The 19,207-nt window shown below is 47.7% G+C and overlaps 7 protein-coding genes and 1 non-coding gene across 8 annotated transcripts; 2 read left to right on the forward strand and 6 right to left on the reverse strand.

Annotated features, from left to right (window-relative positions):
- Positions 1-5: 5 nt before the first annotated feature.
- GL50803_0014994 (uncharacterized protein) lies at positions 6-9,218 on the reverse strand (the record flags this gene model as incomplete). The annotated part of the gene is made up of 1 exon (XM_001707457.2): positions 6-9,218. The coding sequence occupies one exon, from the start codon at positions 9,216-9,218 to the stop codon at positions 6-8; it is 9,213 nt and encodes a 3,070-aa protein (XP_001707509.2).
- Positions 9,219-9,376: 158 nt separating this feature from the next.
- GL50803_009598 (uncharacterized protein) lies at positions 9,377-9,679 on the forward strand (the record flags this gene model as incomplete). The annotated part of the gene is made up of 1 exon (XM_038046426.1): positions 9,377-9,679. The coding sequence occupies one exon, from the start codon at positions 9,377-9,379 to the stop codon at positions 9,677-9,679; it is 303 nt and encodes a 100-aa protein (XP_037902357.1).
- A 70-nt stretch (positions 9,680-9,749) lies between these two features.
- Positions 9,750-11,384, reverse strand: GL50803_0014993 (Diphosphate-fructose-6-phosphate 1-phosphotransferase; the record flags this gene model as incomplete). Its single annotated transcript, XM_001707455.1, has 1 exon — positions 9,750-11,384. One exon carries the CDS (start codon positions 11,382-11,384, stop codon positions 9,750-9,752), a length of 1,635 nt encoding a protein of 544 aa, XP_001707507.1.
- A 96-nt stretch (positions 11,385-11,480) lies between these two features.
- On the reverse strand, positions 11,481-12,053 carry GL50803_0028888 (uncharacterized protein; the record flags this gene model as incomplete). Its single annotated transcript, XM_001707454.1, has 1 exon — positions 11,481-12,053. The coding sequence occupies one exon, from the start codon at positions 12,051-12,053 to the stop codon at positions 11,481-11,483; it is 573 nt and encodes a 190-aa protein (XP_001707506.1).
- Positions 12,054-12,115: 62 nt separating this feature from the next.
- On the reverse strand, positions 12,116-12,997 carry GL50803_009594 (Heat shock 70kD protein binding protein; the record flags this gene model as incomplete). The annotated part of the gene is made up of 1 exon (XM_001707453.1): positions 12,116-12,997. One exon carries the CDS (start codon positions 12,995-12,997, stop codon positions 12,116-12,118), a length of 882 nt encoding a protein of 293 aa, XP_001707505.1.
- A 51-nt stretch (positions 12,998-13,048) lies between these two features.
- On the forward strand, positions 13,049-16,060 carry GL50803_009593 (Coatomer beta' subunit; the record flags this gene model as incomplete). The annotated part of the gene is made up of 1 exon (XM_001707450.1): positions 13,049-16,060. One exon carries the CDS (start codon positions 13,049-13,051, stop codon positions 16,058-16,060), a length of 3,012 nt encoding a protein of 1,003 aa, XP_001707502.1.
- Positions 16,061-16,330: 270 nt separating this feature from the next.
- Positions 16,331-17,032, reverse strand: GL50803_00121061 (RNA polymerase III subunit C34; the record flags this gene model as incomplete). The annotated part of the gene is made up of 1 exon (XM_001707449.1): positions 16,331-17,032. The coding sequence occupies one exon, from the start codon at positions 17,030-17,032 to the stop codon at positions 16,331-16,333; it is 702 nt and encodes a 233-aa protein (XP_001707501.1).
- A 1,752-nt stretch (positions 17,033-18,784) lies between these two features.
- Positions 18,785-18,904, reverse strand: GL50803_00r0005. Its single transcript, XR_005248659.1, has one exon. It is a non-coding gene; the product is annotated as a 5S ribosomal RNA (ribosomal RNA).
- Positions 18,905-19,207: the final 303 nt, after the last annotated feature.

The raw sequence follows: 19,207 nt of genomic DNA on the forward strand, positions 1-19,207 counted from the left end.
GCCTCTCATTGCGAAGCATATGTAACTACCGAATTAAAGAGGAGCGTTTCTTCACATCCTCGAAGCAGCTTTGTACACATGTTCGTGAGATCAACTGGCTCGACAGACACCTGTGTCTCCTGAGCCCCCGCTGCAGGCTTCTTTGCTCCTTGTGGCTTCTTCTCCTGTGCTGTAGGGGGCTTATTTTTCTTTAGACTTTCATCAATCCTTTGCTTTAAGTGGTCCAAGAGATACAACGTAGTTATAGATGCAATAGTAGTAGGCGAGAATGGAATCTCGTTCATAACTATAATCCTGGGCCCGGAGGAGAGGAGAGATAGTCGCACTCCAAAGTCTGAATCTATAAATTGCAGGCTTGGCGACCGAAGCAGCTCGCGCTTAGATCGCATGTTACTGAACTCAAACTCGGAATGTAGGATAGCGATCTTTTTAACAGCAGCAAGTGTCTTTGGTTTAGCAATTACTAGCGACGGTTTGAGGAGTAGACGTGGAGCGGCGAACGAACATATGAATGCTAGGCTATCCTCGTTCAGATACTGCATTATCTCATATGGCACGCTCGTCAGCGGATTGCCGTGATTAAATACACCTCTAAGGAATGGAATCAGATCTGCGAATGCGAGATTCAGCCCACTCGACAATGCAAAGGAAAGGTCGTCGTGTACATCGATGCTTGCATTGCCCTTATGACACTCTGACGCAAGAATTTCTGGCTCTATCAGCGTCTCCCTATCCTTAAGCCGTGGAACAATCACACGAATACGTCCAAGATCAGAAAATACAATGTTTAAAAGCACCGCATATGGCAAGCAACACATAGAGTAGTCAGATAATATAAGTGTCAGGGAATGAAGCTCTTTGTCATCTGCAGACTCTGATGTGGAACCTTCATTAAAAGCACAATTGGCTGTTATTTCCTGTGGCAGCGCACTTCTAAGGTTATCACATAGTGATGTAATTATCTCGTGGAGAAGATCGCTGGCCTTTTTCAGGTGAGAAGGAATAAATCCATACAACTCTGCTGTACTAACTAACTTGGCTGACGCTATCGTCTTTGGCGACATGGCGGATCTTTGAGAGGTTGCGGAAGATAATGGTCGTATGGTCCTCGAGTTAGACTCCATGGGTGCAGAGTCAGTATCGTTTAATACTTTAGTGTTAGCTACCTCCGACTGTCCTAGCGCAGAACTAGCACGCGAGCGCGCCGATTTGCGTTTGTAATACAGTCGTGACATACCCTTCCTGATTGACTTTAGATAAGTGAAGAGATTCTTCAGGATGATTGTTTCTCGATCTGGATCCAGTTCTGCCTCCATCCTGCTCAAAACTGTCTGAAGTTGATTGATGACTGCTGCTGGTACGTAGTTCCAGTAGGAAGCCATGAGTCTTCGTGCACAACTATACCAGTCTGTGTAGCGTAGTGATGCTTTTGCAACCTCATCACTAAATGAAGAAGACTCCGATGTTTCTATAGGCCGGATGGTAACAACGTCCTTTTGAATATAGCATATAATTGTCCACTTTACCATGGGATTTAGTTGAAGATAGATGTCGCTGCCAATACTGGCACTAGTGGTGATAATCCTAGACTTTTCTGATATGCCCGGGAGGGCTGATTCGATAGCGGTTAAAAGATCATGCTGTAGCTTAAGATAACGGGCATCTAAGCTTGTTATTATTGCCGCTACAGGATCCTGGAATAGTGCTGCAAAAATGTGGGCCCTATCCGGCGAAATAGTTAAGAAATCCGGAGACATGTCTAGAGAACCATCGGGCAAAAGGATTGATGGTGCTACCTGCTGAGTCTTTCCCTTTGAGTCCTTTCCAGACCCTTGTACCGGTGCTGTGGGCGGTCGTTTGTGAGTGAAAACATACTCGCCGTGGATCCTGAGAAGGTCGTCGTAATGAGGGTCAAAAAGAGTTAGTGACTGCAAGTCCTGAGCTGAAGATGCGGATACTATAATTGGACTGGATGTATGTGCACCTATCAGTAGTTTGTGCCCTATAATCGCCCCACTACTCCATACTATATTTGACAATAGATTTGTGGGTCCTACAAACTTCTGTGACTGCATGTAGACGATCTGCGAAAGCATCTGCGATTGCACTTCGGTTAGGATACTCGCCCGTGTAAGATAGAGACAACTGTCAGACAACGACGGGGAGGTTACTGCTCTGCTAAGGCGGCTGCATATCAAATGGTCAAGAACCTCTAGCACAAAGGGAGCGTGGCTATACGAGGCAGAGATAGAAAGCAACGTCTGAAGAGAGTCATAAAAAAGCATTAATAAACGAAATTCTCTGGTTGAAAATACCAAATCTATCAGACTAGATGTATTATCAGAGTTGGAAGATTGCTGTGTCTTCTTTTGCGACGTGGATGCACCCTTTTCAGCTGACCCTACAGCTGCGTCGTCCTTCCGAAGAGAAGAGCTATCTAAAATCTCCTGGACAAAGCTAGGAATGGAACTGTCTGCCTTCGCAAGGCCATTCAGCAGATCAATATATTTTTGAACAGATTCATCGTGACCATTCATAGCAGAATGCAAGTCCAAGGAACTCAATAGCGCAATACAGATCAGACGGATTGAATAATGTAACGGATTGGGGGGAGGATACACAACGCTCAGGGAAACATCACGCTCTTGGTCATCCGTACTTGTACATCTCGATGATATAAATTCCCCGATGTTAATCTCATCTAGCAAGCAGACACCTATCTGTGCAGTGACACGCAGAAATTCTTTAAATCCTTGTCTATATAGTCCTGTGAGTGTCGACAGCGCAAAGATAGCTTGTGGAAGACTGTGGACACCGTACGCCGGGGGGAGCGAATCGCCCTTCTTGTCGACAGCCGCGCCCGACTTTTTGTCAACATTATTTAGATCTGCAAGGAGACCAGGTAGAGCCTCAGTAAACAGCGGTGCTTCCTTACCATAGCGTGCAACAATTGTATCTACAAAGGGTATAATGCCTATCTGTGTCTGCTGAAAAGGACCACGAGTCAGAAACAACCTTAGGAGCTGAACAGTGAAATCGGCTGCGTCATTTATCGCAGACCCTAAATCGGATGTTGCTTTCTTTTTGATGCTGTCGTTACAGGAAGAGTATGCAGGTATCTCGTCCAGGTTTAGGCCAGTAAAGTCTAGCTTACAAAAGCCAGATGCCAGAAGAGCCTTATTGGATGCAAAAAGCAACGACGGGAGATGAACGCAGAAGCTAGTGGGGTTTCTACAATATTCAACCACACTCATCGAGGTGGGATCAAACACAAATGAAGACGTCGTTTCTGTTAGCCATCGCGCAACAACATGGTTGGTCACGAGCTTGCTTCCTAAGACAATGTCTTGGATTTGCTCTGGGATTGTCTCCACAATGAACGCCAAGCGCTCCAAAATGATTGCCTTCAGCAACTCTAATTGCCGTCGTAAAGGACACTCCTTCAGATGAGGGCTACCAAGAACAAACGAGGGGCCTGTAAGCTTCAGAAGAATGAGGGCAGCCAACTCAAGCCGCTTTCCAGCCATTCCAGCAAGAGACACGTGTACCTTATCCAGGGTGGTATCGGCAAGAAATTCCATCAGCGAAATGTGTGGTGCCGTCAATAATGCAGCGATTATAAGAATAGAAAGTCGTGCTATTCTTGACTGCTCTACAGGGTGATCGGATAGATGACCCAAAGCATCCTCCACGAAAGCAATACACTCTATCAGAGAACTGTGGTAGTTGTGAAGCTGACCACTGGTGGGAAGCAGCACTCGGCTGGGCCTAAGAAACAGAAGAGAGTACTTAGTATAATCAGAGAAGATGTACCCCATGCTCGTGCCCAAAGCCCCTGCTTGCAATAGCTGGATGCTCAAGGTGCCAATAAAGGCGCCTGCATCGAGAACATCCGGGGGAATCCCTCCTTCGACAACAAGCTTTTCGGAGGTACTAGTTAGGTTGTCGTGCTCGCTGAAGAAGTGGGCCGCATACTGATTTTCTCGCCAGTAGGCATGGTCGCCATAAACCGCTACCACGTTAGATGCGTGGAGACACTCTAAAATTGTGGATTGAAGCGTTCTGACCCTCTGAATGACAAGTGAGTCGAAAAGATAACAGCCTGCTCCAACCGCCGTGTAGTCAGAAAGAAATCGCGCACGCTTTTCTCCAAGTTGCCTTTCTTCTAGGAGAGGTGAACATGGTTTTAGGCTACGCACAGTCGCTAAATGCTTACTCCGAAAGTTGTCTTGTTGTGAAGAGAACCGCTTTGTATGTGAAAGAAGACGCCAAAGAAAAGCCTGAAAAGACTCCATGTCCGCGCGTGCAAGTAACCGCACCGCAGTGGTGAGGCGCAGATAAATGTCCATCAAGGGGAGGCTGAGATAGAAAGAGGTGTGGCTTTCATTCTCAGAATCTACTGACAAATGAGGCACATAACTATGAAGGGGACTTTCAAGAGATCGGCTTCTCTTAGTCAACTCAGTTGAAACTCTCTCAGTTATGTGTGCAAGCGCTATCCGATAAGTTCTTTCATCCATAAGGAGATCGAGGGCATAGATGGTACATTGCGCTGCCGTTACCCGGGATTGGAAGAACTCAATAATTCCTTCTAGAAGAAGACGAGGAGCATGACAGAGCGTGATATATGATGTAAGCTCCTCTTGAAGCGGCTGCAAAGGTGCTTGTTCACCATTAGTAGATGCCTTTCCACCACACAGCTTATGAAGTGCGTGCTCAAATAACGATACATTCAGATCCTCGGTCCCTATAGGTGTTTCATTAAGGATATAACTTCCAACGGAGATGGAGCCCCAAAGGGTTGAGTTGATAGCATATACTAATATCTTTGACTGTATGTGCCTAAGTATCAAGGATCCAGAGCCGCATCTAGATGACTCTATGGCAAACTTCTCAAAATCTGTAAACAGATTGTTACTGATAACAAACTTATCTAGCTGGGCTGCCAGCAAAGACCACAGCTGCTCAGTTTCGTAATCTCGTAACCATGCAATGACAAGTTGCAAAGCTACAATCGCTGTGGCAAGGGAGTACCATGTCAATGTGGCGAGATAGGCGCGAATCGTTCCTACCAAAGCTACGCCATACATCACCACAATGGAGCCATAGGAGCAGCTCGATAATTGAGAAGTGTTATCAAGAAAGGTATGTTGTCGAAGAACCACCATTTCCACATAATCAGAAAGAACAAGTACGCACGTATCAGCATGCGATGGGCCAACCATCGATATCGGCGTGGACAGACGCTGAAACAACTCCTGCTCCCCCAACACCGTAGATCCTAGTTCAACTTGAGTATTCAACCCTTTTAATAGCTCAAAAAGATACTGCTCTGTATAGGTAGATGGATCGTTTGTATTCAGCATAGACTCTGTCGACTGCCAACCAGCAGAAATCGCTTGCTTAGTCATAAGTCTGTGATACAGGTACATCACCTGGAGATCCTCATCAGATGGTGGTGTCAACTTTGATTTACGAACGAGATAAGAAAGGGTAAGGGAGACTGTATCTTCGTTGATAGATGGACGCACAATAGTTTGATCCGCATTGTGCTGATCTGTAGCCTTTGTCTGCTTACTTCCCTGCTTTGTGGCAGTCGCAGTACGAGAGGCTGGCCTGCTAGTAGGTTGAGATACCACAGGTGCACTATCTTCAGTAAAGAACGGCTTGGATTCCTTGGAAATTAGCTCTAAAAGGTCAGCATCATGCTCTTCTTCCAGGTAAAGACCCAGTTGAATTAGAACGGAATACTTCAATGCAGAAAATGCTAGTGAAAACTTTCCGCGTATTTGCGTGTCAGAAAGAGCCTCTAAACGAAGAGAAGTAGTTTCCAGAAGAAAGAGGATGTTTTCTGATAAACGCGTATACTCATTGGTGCGTACTTCTGGCAACGATAGGAGCAGCTTAATTCCTGCAAAGAGAAGCTTCACCAGTTGAACCTCTGGGAGATTGAGGGACACAATAAATGGTCGTATTTCATCATTGAAGTCTCTAGTAGCCGCTAACAAAACAAGATAATACAGTGACAGCTCGTAAGATGACGCGACCAGAAACATATTTGCCTGGAAAACGGGAACACACTTAGAATAGCGCGTGTGTAACATGAGAGTTTCTATACATAAAGACACGAGCATCTGCATCCATTGCGTCGGCTGCACCATGGTTGTCGGAGGCAGTTGAGTCGCTGCATTGCTGTGCTTCACAACCGGTCCTGTGTGAAGAAACATGTCGTCGACACAAAGTGACAATTGTGTCGTTGCAGTTTGCCGCAAGAGAAGCTGCTGTCCTGCTGACTCAGACGCATTGGCCACAAGGTCTCTAGTTGCCGCAAGGAGCTCTTTATCCGCAGACAACACATCCATAGACTTGATCGTTTGCGAGACAGATGCTCCAGAAGCGGGCGATACCAGTTTATAAAGCTCAAAAAGTCGGTCGGCTATCTCTATGCGGGCTAGCTGCATGGCCCGCTTAAAGAGAAGAATGAGCCCAATGGTTATGTCTGCGACACATCTGCTGTACATTGCGGTGCTCACACGTCCAGTTCTATGGCTCTCAACCAAAAGACTAGCCGTTTCATATGCTGCATCATAAATCTGATGTACTAACTCTGTCGTCTTCGCACCCTCAGGACATATGCTCTGGCTCTCGTAAGGAAAGATGACTGTATTAAACCGAGCATATTCAAGGTATGTCTTTGCCGAGCTCAACAGGATATCCACTGGCTCATTACAATTGTCTAGCGCTATATGTTTCGAGGCAAGCAAAAGGTAAAGATTCTCCAAAAGAGTAAAGACAGAGGTAACAGTTTTAGAGGCGTACAGCTCTGTGGGATAGGTGGAGTTGAATCCAATTGCATAAAGTGTGGCTGCGCCTAGATAGAGGAGATCATATAAAAGCGTAAACGTAAGAGGGAAAGAATCTTTGAAGGTAGATGTAATCATCGCAGCAGCCTCCGGAAGAGTGGTCACAGCTTCTACCACGGCTACCTTCTTGTCCCCCTTCTTTGCAACGGACGTACTTGGGGGCCTTTTAACCTCTTCAACTGGTGGGCCATCTACCAACACCTGAGTGGTAGGAAGATTGATACATTGCTTGTTCATATCTAGAAATATAGTTAGGCACACTGAGTAAAGCTTTGTCTGGTCCCGGGCATGCTTGAGTAGGAGATAGGAAAAAGATCCTAAAGCCAAGTAGCAAGATATTTGCAGGGGTGGGTCATTAAGTAGGGGTTGAAGAGTGGGAATCAGTGAAGACAGGCTCGCTCCTGGGGTACAACCAGAGATAAGTGATTGCTTTTTATCGCCACCTTTATCGGACTTTTCAGGTACTGAGATGCTATCGAAGGCTATCGCATTGATCACAATAGACTGAATGACACACATCACATCTGGATGATATGTGAGTGTGTCCCCTTTGATATCGTAACGATAAATAGGTCGTCCGGAGACAAGAGATAAACATTGAATGGATTGCTTGTAGATCCTGCTAAAAGTAGAAATAAATGTGCCTAGAGTACCCACCAAAGCAGAAGGTCTATTTTTTCGCGGAAAGAAATCTGGAAATAACTCCGTTGTATCAAGAGACAAAGTGATGAACGCGATAGGCAAGTGACAAAAAGAAATTATTGCAGCGCAATCGTCCTGCGATGGTAGCTTCTGTGAGCGAGGCGTTCTATGACAAGTTGACAAAGCAGCGACCAATAGTGACTCAGAAAAACTGTAGCTGTCGGGATATTGTACTATTCTAGCTGTATTACTTGCACCAATTTGGCCAGATTGCTGAGCACCATCTTCAGGTACAGAGGCCGAAACATAAGGCTCAGAGAACAGGAGGACTGTGCAGGAGAGACCTGCCAATCTAGACATGGTCATAAAAGAATTACATATGGTCAGATAGTCCTTTGTGAGGACAGCATAGTGATTAGAACTAGCCACATTTGCAGCTTCAGCGTTCGCTGGTTTTCGCGGAACACCGGTTAAGAGTTCGCAGTATGCTGAATAGTCCGGAGGCAGCTGGTCCTTATCTGAAATGTGGTCCTTCAAATACGCAAAACTACGCTGTAGAAAGTCAAATCTCTTCTGTACATGAGTAAGCAGTGATTCATATCTGGTATGAAACGATAGGATACCCTCACATAAGTTGTACGGCACGACGATCCTGTGAACTGAAAACGTTCCTAATATCGGTTGCAGGGCGTTACAGAGAACGTCAGAGAGATGCAGATATGTCCGGGCTATCTTTTGGAGCAGCTCTCTGTTAGAGGTAGCCAGGTTAAAACGTGAACAATCAAACTGGGATACAGGTGCATCCTTTCCTTTCGCCTTATCCGACGTCACTGCACCAACCATAGCGGGATATAGCTCAACACCAGACCCCCCTTGCCCCTCCACAAACAGAAGCAACTCATCATAGTGACCAAGAAAAATCCTGAGGAAACCAGAGATGCATGACAATATACAAGTGATTTCGTGGCATGCAGACTCCGATATGACCTTTCGTATGCTTGGGCTCCGGGGACGCTGTTGCATTTGTGCATCCGTATATTCCTTTGCAATCTTCCACACTAGAGGGAGAACCCTTTCTATGGCTACACAGAGACATTCAATGAAAGATGCTGTCGCCAGAAATTGACTCATAGAGAGAGGAAGACAGGAAGTAGGGGGAATGTGATTGACCAAGATCGCTCTGTGAGCAAGCTCAATAGCAACGTGCAGAATATTAGTAGAAGTAGGATCTGGGTGCGCGATAAGCGACTGTGAAGTTGCAAACAAAAGAACGTTCAATATCGTAATTCTCATTGCTTTATAGTCAGCATTTAGAGCAGTGTTGGAGGTGTAAAAGAATGCTTCTCGCTCAAGATAAGGTTCTGGAGATACTAGGTCTATCTGATATGGTAGGGCAGCAGGAGTAGTGTCCTTCTTTGAAAGACTCGCAACTCCACCGTTCTTCACCTTCCCAACTGATGGACTTTGAGGTCTGGAATTAATATTATCTACTTTCGGTGGTGTGGGGTCCTTTCCAGTTATCGCATGGAGTATACCGAGCGCAGTATTCTCTATAACCTCTGGGTCTGTGACAGTGACAATATTATAAACGTCTGACAGGTAGGCAGAAAGCTTGTAATTGAGTGCACGACCCATGGTACCATTCTCCCTTTCTGTCTTTAGCCAGGTCGAAAAATTCTCTGGTATATCTGTATATGGGACTGGTACACTCATGGGTTTTTTTAATGTGAGTGCTAAGATCTCAATAGCAAGGATGCCACATGTCATGCAGATCTGTTTGTTATACCTATCCTTAAACATGTCTTCTTTGGAGTCATTTCCGCGGACTCCACCGAAAGGCTTGCCGTGAAAATTCAAAAATTTAGCGGCAAATGATCCCTCTAATTTTGCCTTGCTCTAATCACCTGACAGAGCCTTTGCCCAAGAAAGACGTTTTCAGCTTTGACTTGGACAGCGAGCGACTCTTGAGTTTTGGATGCCACGACCAATGCAGTGAAGAGCGAGACAGTCCAGATCTTCAAATTCCGACGAGAATGCTTACTGTTGAGGATACGCGAGACTATAGCTTATCATACCCTGGAGCCGCGGAATACTTGGAGACTTCCGTATATGATTATGATTTACTCGTGACTTTGGCAACCGACAAATTTAGGAATCTAGCGGATTGTCACTAATGCAAGCTCCAGGTCGTGACGCAGACCTTCGCAATCATTCACTTGTTGCTCGATCGGCTGGCCTAAAGCCTTACTTTCGAGCCTCTTCGATCAGGGTTATCGTGGGGCGTGCACAGACAGCGGTCCCCTCTGCAGATTCTGTAGCAATTTGCTGGATTGGCCCTGGGTTTTGGTAATCATCATTCATGAGCCAAGTGTCACGGTTTCTTGCTAATAGCTTGTACGGATTGCCATTCAGGTCGGTCATCTGCTTCATAATGACAGGGGTCTTGTGGCCGTGGCGCATCTCCATGTTCATAAGGCATGTAAGAGGAAGGCCAATAGGAGACCAATCGGCGGGAGGCCTGACAAGGTTGCGAAGAGAGGCCATGTAGCCTGTCTTTCCATTGCAACCCAAGATTGCTGCAACAGCCCCCAAGCTATAACAAAGGGAGCAGTCGAAGTCGGAGGGCGCAGCACACCTTCCCTCATAGCCAAAGAAGTGATAGAGCGGAGTAAACTTTGTCTTTGAACCGCGCTCCCTCAGCACTTGCTGCACCCCTGCCCCCAGAAACTTTTCCGTTTCAATCTGAGAGATTGCAATGTTACCATGGGGGTCTCTATCAAGAAGCAACTGGGTGCGGATACTGGCGGGAATTGCCATGAAGGTCGTTCTCAGTGGATCTGGAAGCTTAGCCGCCACGGCGTCCGCAGTGAGCTCTCCGGTCCAGTGAGGCAGAAGTGTGTTATTGAGGTATGCAAAGAGCTCGTTGTTCTCGGGAATGAACTCAATAAGTCCCTCTGGAACCAAGCAGACCCCATAGTTCTTGCCACTGTCAGCTCGCTTCGTAACACAATCAGCCAGATATTCAAACAGCTGGCGAGATGTCATTTTCTTACTTAGGATCTCTTCACCGACGAGGCAGATGTTTGCGTGTGTCTGCAGCCCGCACTCTAGCGTAATATGAGAGGCCGAACGGCCCATAAGCCTGATGAAGTGCCAATACTTCTTAGCGCTAAGACAATCATAACATATGTTGCCTATGAGCTCTGCGTAGACTTTCGTAGAGCTATCAAACCCGAAGGAACATTCGATCCCCTTCGTGGAGTACAGGTCACGGTCGATTGTTTTGGGAACGCCGATTACAGCAGTCTTTAGACCACGCTTGAGAAAGTCCTCGGCGAGGAGGCATGCGTTAGTATTGCTGTCGTCTCCCCCAATGATACAAATTATGTCAAGGTTATTGTCCTTTGCAGTTTTGGCGGCTGCATCAAAATCCTCAGGCTTAGCAATCTTGTCGCGGCCACTCCCGATAGCATGGAAGCCACCCATATTTCTGAAGGGCTCGAGGAACTTCTCCGTGAGCTCAACATACTTGTTAGTCATAAGGCCTTTTGGTCCGTTCTGGAACCCGAGGAGAACAGACTTGGGGGCGATCTGCTGCAACTTATCATAGAGACCACAGAGCACATTGTGACCACCGGGGGCTTGTCCTCCAGAGAAGATTACTCCAACCCTCTTTGGCTCAAGGAGCTTCGGTGCACCAGTGTCGGGCTGAATGTCAAGAAGGGGAAGATGCGTGGTCTTCGGGAAGAGCGCCGCTATATCCTGCTCGTCAGCGACAGGGTGCGTCTTCTCTTCTGTGTGGAGATGATAGCTTGCGCCCTGAATTGCACGAGGAAGCGCTGGCTTGAATTTCCTACGGTAAACCTCGAAAGCAGACATTTCAAATTGAGCCACACGCTAGCTAATTTTTGACCAGTTAATAAACAGGCAAGGTTTACAGGTGCCCGCAGTTCCACCAATTCTATCTCAAACTCTTCATGTATGTCTCCATATAGCTGCTAGCAGTTCACGCCAGTCGTCTTGTGGATCTCCTGTAGCATAGACGACTCTTGATGCTTCGTTGGGAAGATCCTTAGCTAGTCTGGGGCTAAGCACAGTTCGCAGCAACTCTAATTCTTTTGAACGAGTGCTGACTACAATCTCGCATCCAATGGAAACAATTTTAAGGAGTTTTAGAATATCATCTACAGTTTTATCCAGATCTACTGGACCTGCAATGTATACTACTAGCATTGTATGTGCTAAATAGACATTTGGGAGTGAATCAGCAATAGCCGAGTCTATATGACTTGGAGGTACGCACGCCACTCTGGCAATACAGTTTAAGAGGTGCACATACCCTGTGTTGACAAGGAGTGCAGTGTGTTGCTGATCATGAGCTGTGGTCATGTTTGTCAAAAGCCGGTAGACTGCGACTGAATCGCCATGTGCTCGTCCAAGGATAAGGATTGTGGGAACAAAGCGTCGTTTCTTCACTGCTAGGCAAGAAACTACTAGAATCGTCAGAAGCAACGATTGCAAAAGAATTGTAACTATGGTTATGCCCATACTAATGGCCAATTATTCGATTTACTTTCATAAGCGGCAAGATTTATCCGTGAAAGAGCGCGTTACTTGAAGCAGTTGATAATTTCCATGAACGCCTTAGCAAACTTAGGGTCTCTCATGTGAACGGCAGCGGCGGCCGGATCCTTGGCGACTTCGTCAAGCTTCCGAGTAAACTCAGGGTCCTCCATGGCCTGAGCAGTAGTGTTATTCGATAGCAACTTCTGAGCTGTGGAGGCGGAGAGGCTCTGTGCCTCTGATTTCAGATTGTCAAGAACACGAAATGCTTCTGGTAGGGGACCCCCCTTAGACTTTGCAGTTTCGACCTCTGCATACACTCGGTCTGCAAATGATTGTTCCTTCTTCTCCTGTGCCTTGGCAGATGCCTTGTTTTGCTGTTCTTCGAAGAGACGTTTTGCCTCTGCTTCCTCCCGCTTCTCTGCTTCGACCTTCGGATTCAAGCCTTTAATAAGCTCTGCAACGTCTTCGCTATAATCAAGGCTCTGTGCCTTCTGATAAGCTGCAAGCGCTTCTCCGTAATGGCAGAGATAAGTGTAGGCTTTGCCAAGAAGCCTAAAGGAGCCAACGTGGGTAGGGGAGCGCTCTGTAGCAGCTTTGAGATCCCGTATAGCAGCAGCAAGTTCACCTATGTCAAACAACACTTGTGCTCGGGACATAAGCATCAAGGCCGAACACGGGCAGAGATTAATAGCATCCGTGAGAAGGAGGATGGCTGTATTCAATTTTTCCGGGTAGGCATTCAATGCACGGGCTCGTAGTTGCATAGCCTCTTCGAAAGCATCGTCATCGTATGATTTGAGAGGATCGCCTAGACTTAGGGCTCGGTAATCAATGAGCAGCTGTTCCGTCTCATTGGTTCCCAGGTCCATTTCCTCTAAGTCCGGTAGCTCAGAACAAGAACTACAGCTCGAAGGATCTTCTGCCATAGTGCGTTTTCACACCTACACAAACCTTAAAAAATAAAAGATTCAGTCAGAATGACGCAGCCCCCTGCCTTGTCTACCCTTCAGACCATCCGCACATCAAGGATAAAGGCTGTTGACTTTCACTGCCAGCAACCATGGGTCGTGCAAGGGCTGTTCAGTGGGGAGCTGGCCCTCTATGACTGGGCAGTAGGAAGAGTCCTTAAGACCATATCTGTTTGTCCGCACCCTATTCGCGCAGTTCGTTTTCTTCCAAAGACTAGTTTTCTTCTTGTAGGTTCTGATGATGGCGTTCTACGCCTTTATGAATCTGGCTCCCTTCAGAAGCGTGCCGAAGTGACGGCTCATTCTGACTGCATCCGGGCCATTGAGATCCATCCTACAAGTGATGAAACCGTCGTATTTACAGGTGGCGATGATGGAGTCATACGTGTCTGGAGTCTCAACAGTCAGGCTACCGGATTTAATTTAGAGCAAGAATTGCACGGGCATGCGCACTTCGTGATGTCACTCTGCATAGACCCAGCAGGTCTCAAGCTTATCTCTGGATCGATGGACTCTACAATCAAAGCGTGGGATGTCAGCCGCCTTGTCAATATGGAGTCATTCCGTGCCAAGGCTACTATAGCCGCAGATGCTCCTGCTGTTGGGGTTCTCCAGACAAACTTCAGCACCTATACTAATGATGAAGAGGATAGAGGCCTCGCCATGACTTATGCTACTTTGGCGGCACAAGGACTTACAAGGGCAATCGGAACAGTCTTGAAAAGGGGGAGGGATGACGGGTATACGTCTGCCGATGACATGAAGACTCTTATGCCGAAAGCCACAGCGATTTCGTTGTTTACGTTATTTGGTCACGAGCAAGGGGTCAATAGCGTGTGCTGGTGCGAGAGTCTCAACAATGATGTTACAAGCAATCCGTATTACACCGGGGGATTGCAGTACATTGCATCAGGATCCGATGATACAACTATCAGGATCTGGGACACTCACTCTCGTGCGGTCGTTCGTGAGTTTGACCACCACTCAGCAAGTGTCAGCTGTGTTTCGTATGTTACTGGTTCTAGCTATCTTCTCGCTGTTGCTGAGGATAATAATCTTTCCATCATTAATACAACGTCCATGACTTTGGAACGCACAATGAACTATAGCCTTGGGAGAATGTGGGCTGTCTCTTACAATTTTGATGTTTCTGGGGTCTATGCTGCAATTGGCTGTGACCAAGGGCTTGCTGTTGTGAGGATAGGTGAAAGTACTCTTAAATACGCCTCCTATGACGGATCCTCAACTGCTGGACACAGATCTTTTCTAGCAATTGCGGGAACTCCAGTTCCTGGAAGTCGTAGCATAATTCCAGGGCCAGGAGCTGGCGTAGCATTTTGCACCTTGACAGGCGCTTTAGAGCAAGTGGAATGGAAGACAATTTCACCGGAGGAGACAGGACCTTTTGTAAAGGACTTAACTTACAGCCCGAACGGTCGCTTCTTGGCCATAACTGGAGACGGTAGCTACGCACTAGTTTCTACAATGTCTCTCAAAAAGAAGATTGTCGGCTCTTGCTATGCACTCGCTTTTGCGACAGACTGTGAGCCCTTGAATTTTGTTTATAGAGACGACGCGCTGGATGAAAAGGCCTCCAAACTTTTGCTCACTGATCGTGCCGAAGAGGGGCTATACGCTATTGTTGATGAAAAACGGAGAAGACTGGCAATGCATTCTCTAGCAAAAGAAAATGTGGAGCTATGTTCTTTGAAGCTTATTTATACCGCCCAGACCCTTGTTTCAGGGCCCTTGCTGGCTGTGCTAGCTGAAGATGCTGTTGTATTCTTTGACTGGTCCCGAAGCTTCAAGTTCCTCTGTCAGGTCAACGTGACGGCAACATCCTTGATTTGGAGTGGCGCTGGAGACATGCTTGCAATCACTTCGCCCGCGGAAACATACATCCTTGGCATAAACTGGGGATACATAACTGCAAATATTGATAATGAAGAAGTTTATGATAAGGAAGATGGGTTACTGAATGCGGTAGCTCTTTTGCATGTTATAGACAAGGAAGTAGAGTCCATAGCTTTCAACACTGATGGAACCTCCATTCTTTATTGCGTAAGTCTTCGGGGGAGCTCCAGCCAACTAGAAAATTCCACTAGCCTAATTTATCAGATGAGTACCAAAGAACTTATCTCTTTGGTAAACGTATCATCTGAATCGGCTGGAATATCAATAATGCCGTCTGCCATAGTTGTAGAGGGTGCTAATAGAATATTGGGCATAGGGCTCGTTCAACCCATTAAAGAAAAGGATGGTGATGTAATTAACTTACAGAATGACCAGATCATTGTACTTGGCACGCCAATACACAATGGATCTGGGTCGTTGCATTCTAACACCATAACCCTACTGAACGCTAGGTTAGATAACCGTATGATTAAGTTGAAGCAGCTTCTGCTGGAAAAGAAACTGCAAGAAGCACTTGAGTTGGCCCGTTGTTTCACAGAAAATACCGTTCCCGCAGCTCACCAACTTATTAAAGCAGGCTTATCTTACGAAGACGTTGAGGGAATTCTACATAATGCCGAGCAAAAGAGTCTAATCGCTTCGTATGCTGGTCGTGTGGACATACAGCTTACTCTCTTTCCTAAATCTGCTGATTATGATAGTCCCGAAGCAAAGCGGAAGATGGGCGACTTGGCCTTTCGTAGTGGCTATTTGGAAGATGCGTATTCTCTATACAAAGACGTGGAAAATTATCCCATGTGCTTTTTGTGTGCCTATATTGTGGGTAGTGTTGAAAAGCTTAATGAGTTAAGCAGCCTCACTACTGATCTTGCTCTAAAGTATCGCATAGCTTGTGCTATTGGTAATGACAAACTAGCCTACCAAGCGCTCGATGGGAGGGCGTGTTCCCCTCCTGAAATGGACGATGATAAACACTGTAAAGGGAACCCGGTCCTTAAGTATATATTTGCTGATAACCATGAAAATGTTGCTGATTCCGCAGCGCTTCTCAAAGAGGCTTGTGACTATTTAAAGAAAAGCGGAAGATTGATTACGTTCCAAGGATAATCCAAAGATTATCTTTTATGCTACAATATTGTGAATATAGTGCTAAGATAATTTTGTCATCGATCGTGCACACCAACAATGACAGTGCGCTCCCCAGTGGGCCCTGATGCTGAGAAGCGCTTAGGCGCATGGAAACTGGCCCAGTGCCCTCTTGATATCCTTACTCTACAATTGACGCCCGACTCGGCGGCACCATCCTTGTGCCGGGTCCGAGACTGAGCCGGCGGCTGGCTCTGGAATCGGCCGGGAAGAACAGCCAAAGAGCACAGGCTAGTCGGCCCCGCTCAGCCACTGGTTGATATAAAGACATTGCTCGGGAGAGATGGCGCTCCCCGGGCCACAAACATACAGGTGAGGGCACTTGCAGCAGGGGGTTGCTGCCACGTGCATGCCCTGGTGTCCAGGCACCTGGTCGTAGCTCGGGCAGTAGGAGTAGAAGTCGCTGTTGACTGATCGATATGCCGGACCCATGTTTGTGAGCATCTCCACCACAGCGCCATCTGCTATCAAGGCCCCCACGATCACCCGGACCTCCTCAGGTGTTAGAGTCCCGACCTCGTTCTTCTGAATGGCCTTGCAGATGTCATCGAAGACGACAGGCGCGCGTCCCACCGCCTTGTACACAAGGGCAGACAGCTTGGAGAGTTCGTCATCGCTGAACCGGCCGGCCAAGGACGAGGAGACGGCGTCGCTGGCCCGGGAAAGCTCCTTTGGGAAATAGTATCGCGCCTGCTTTTCCTGTACCGAGACTATCAGCTGCCGTGTTTCGAGCTTCTTCAGTGAGTCGGCGACGTTTCCTGCGGTGTAGCCCCGCCTCTGCAGGACGTCCTTCACCTCAGAGGCCGTGATTCCACGTGTCCGGGCCTTCAGCGAATGCATGCATACGACGACGTAGACATTCCGGAGATCCGTTTCCTGTAGTCCTGCATAGTTCTTCTTCATGGTTTCTGAAAGCTTCACGTCGGGGGGCATTGGTTTTTTAGAACAGGTAGTGGAGAGGCACAAGCGTGGGCCCTGGACGGTAGCGTGACGACCAGTACTGACACAAAGGCCTTCCAGAAGTTGTGTGGCATTCGGGAGCCATAGGCTGTGCAGGGCGTTGATCTGTTATCTTGAATGATTGTGCACGCCAGGCTTCTTCAATTAGAATGGTTACTAACATTACAGCTTTCTGCTAGTCGTCCTTTGCAATCCTTCCGTGACGGCCTTCATCTGACGCTCTATACAGCTACTCACTGCGGTGATCTCGCAAACCACGTGAAACATATCTGTGCTGCAGTAGAGCCCACCTAGACTACTCCAGACCAGAATCGCCTTGCCTTGTCCTCAGCTCCAGCGACCATAGGCTTTCCCTAGAAGGCCGACGCATCCTTCCCTACTATCGTGCAGCTGAGGATCACATCGGGATACAGCTCTTGTTCTAAGGAAGAGCCGGGCTGCACTTGTCCTGTATACTTGCGCAGCACAGAGAACCCTACAAGTCGTAGTGCTAGGTCGTGTAGTGCGCTGTTTTGCTTTCTTGCATGGACTGCGGGGCTTATGCAAGAAAGTTGATAGCAAGAAACGTGTACACACTGGTGCTTATATCCTTCTGCTTGATACAAGGCAGCAACGACGCGTTTTTGTACACACAGTCTAGGATTAATGGCTAAGTACCTTCACACATTGCGTGCCCTGATTTCTGCTTGCTATGGGCCTGTCTGAGCTCTACAACCCTCTGCAGAGAGAGCTAATCTACCTAACGTTAGCCAAGGCCGCATTCTGACGCTGATAAGCTGGCCACTGACTCACCAATCAACAGCACATGCCACCTTGCACTTCTACCCATAGAAGCTGCATCTCGGTGTTCTGCTTAACCATAATGTACGGCCTCTCTGCAAGACACGCGTTCCCTGTCTCGGCGCAGCCATAGTAGGATCTGTGGTCAAATGCGTAGAAGAACGTACCCAAAAGGTATCGTCTCGGCTCTCCACCTACTGTGATGCGTACTAGCATATGCCAAGTAACTAGTTCATGCGTATCTGTAAGAGTCTTCAGATACCGCGTAGATATGCGCAGAAGTACTTAACCCTGCCCGTACAGCGCGGCCCCTAGATCACAGATCTTTGCAAACAACCTGGACCGCTATCACATGTGCTTCTCCGAGCAAGAAGGCAGTACCTCGGGCTCGCCTAAAAGTAACCGCTATGGATCAGCAATCCTTTAAGGAGTGTCTCGCTAGCATCACACGTGCCTATTGGTGGGTGGTTTGTACATCCGTGATATGGCTGTTCTTGTACCTCCAATTACTTCGAGAAAGAACCAGGGAGCGCTCCTTGCGGATTACAGCCGTGCCACATCAAGCATGCGGCCGCACACCCTTCCAACGTGAGTGACGCACACCGCTGAGACCCATGCACGTTGCTCCGCGGTGTTGCATTGGCACGCAAGTAGGCTATTCTGAAGACTGCAAACTGTTTCAAGCACCCTGTTACTCCATTCCATATCTTGCAGACGCGCCACAGCGGACGCTTTCACAGATGCCTATAGCAGAGGAGCTCCTTCGAAGTAAGGGTTACCTGAAGGTCTTTCTTTATATTGAGGTGACTTGCTAGCCAGCTGGTATAGGCGTCGAAGGAGCCCCATACCTCGCCTCGGCGATATACCCACCTGCGCACTCGCCGCCCTTCAAGCCTGCCTGCGCTCCCAACGAACTCGGCGAAGGTGGGCAGCAGGCGCGCTGGGAAAGTTCGGCACCCCGTGTTCCCACGACGTCTCCGATCGCAGTACTGGCGGGGCCTGACGGCGCTTCTCTTCCTAATTCGGAACGAGTTAAGGAGTTTCCGCCGTAGGATGGCCGAACTGGCGGTCGGTGGGGCTGTGCAATGCACAAAAGACTTGAGCTTGTAAATTTAGCTTGTTACAATTGGTCTATCGCCGGGGCTGTGTACAAGGGCTGACCAATCGAAATGGGATAAGCGGAACGGTCTCTTGCCGAGGAAAAAGATCGCGCCCGAGGCAGTGCTGGAGTCGTCCTCGAGGGCAAACATCTGGGGACAGCTACCAACATGCGACCCCTGCCAACCAGCACACGGAATTTGGTCGATAAGCTGACTAGGCAGCATGCATCTAGGGGATTAGCGTTTACCAAAGGACCACGCGCAGTCT

This window comes from Giardia intestinalis, chromosome 5 (assembly GCF_000002435.2).
Source record: "Giardia intestinalis strain WB C6 chromosome 5, whole genome shotgun sequence".
NCBI classification, from domain to species: domain Eukaryota; phylum Fornicata; order Diplomonadida; family Hexamitidae; genus Giardia; species Giardia duodenalis.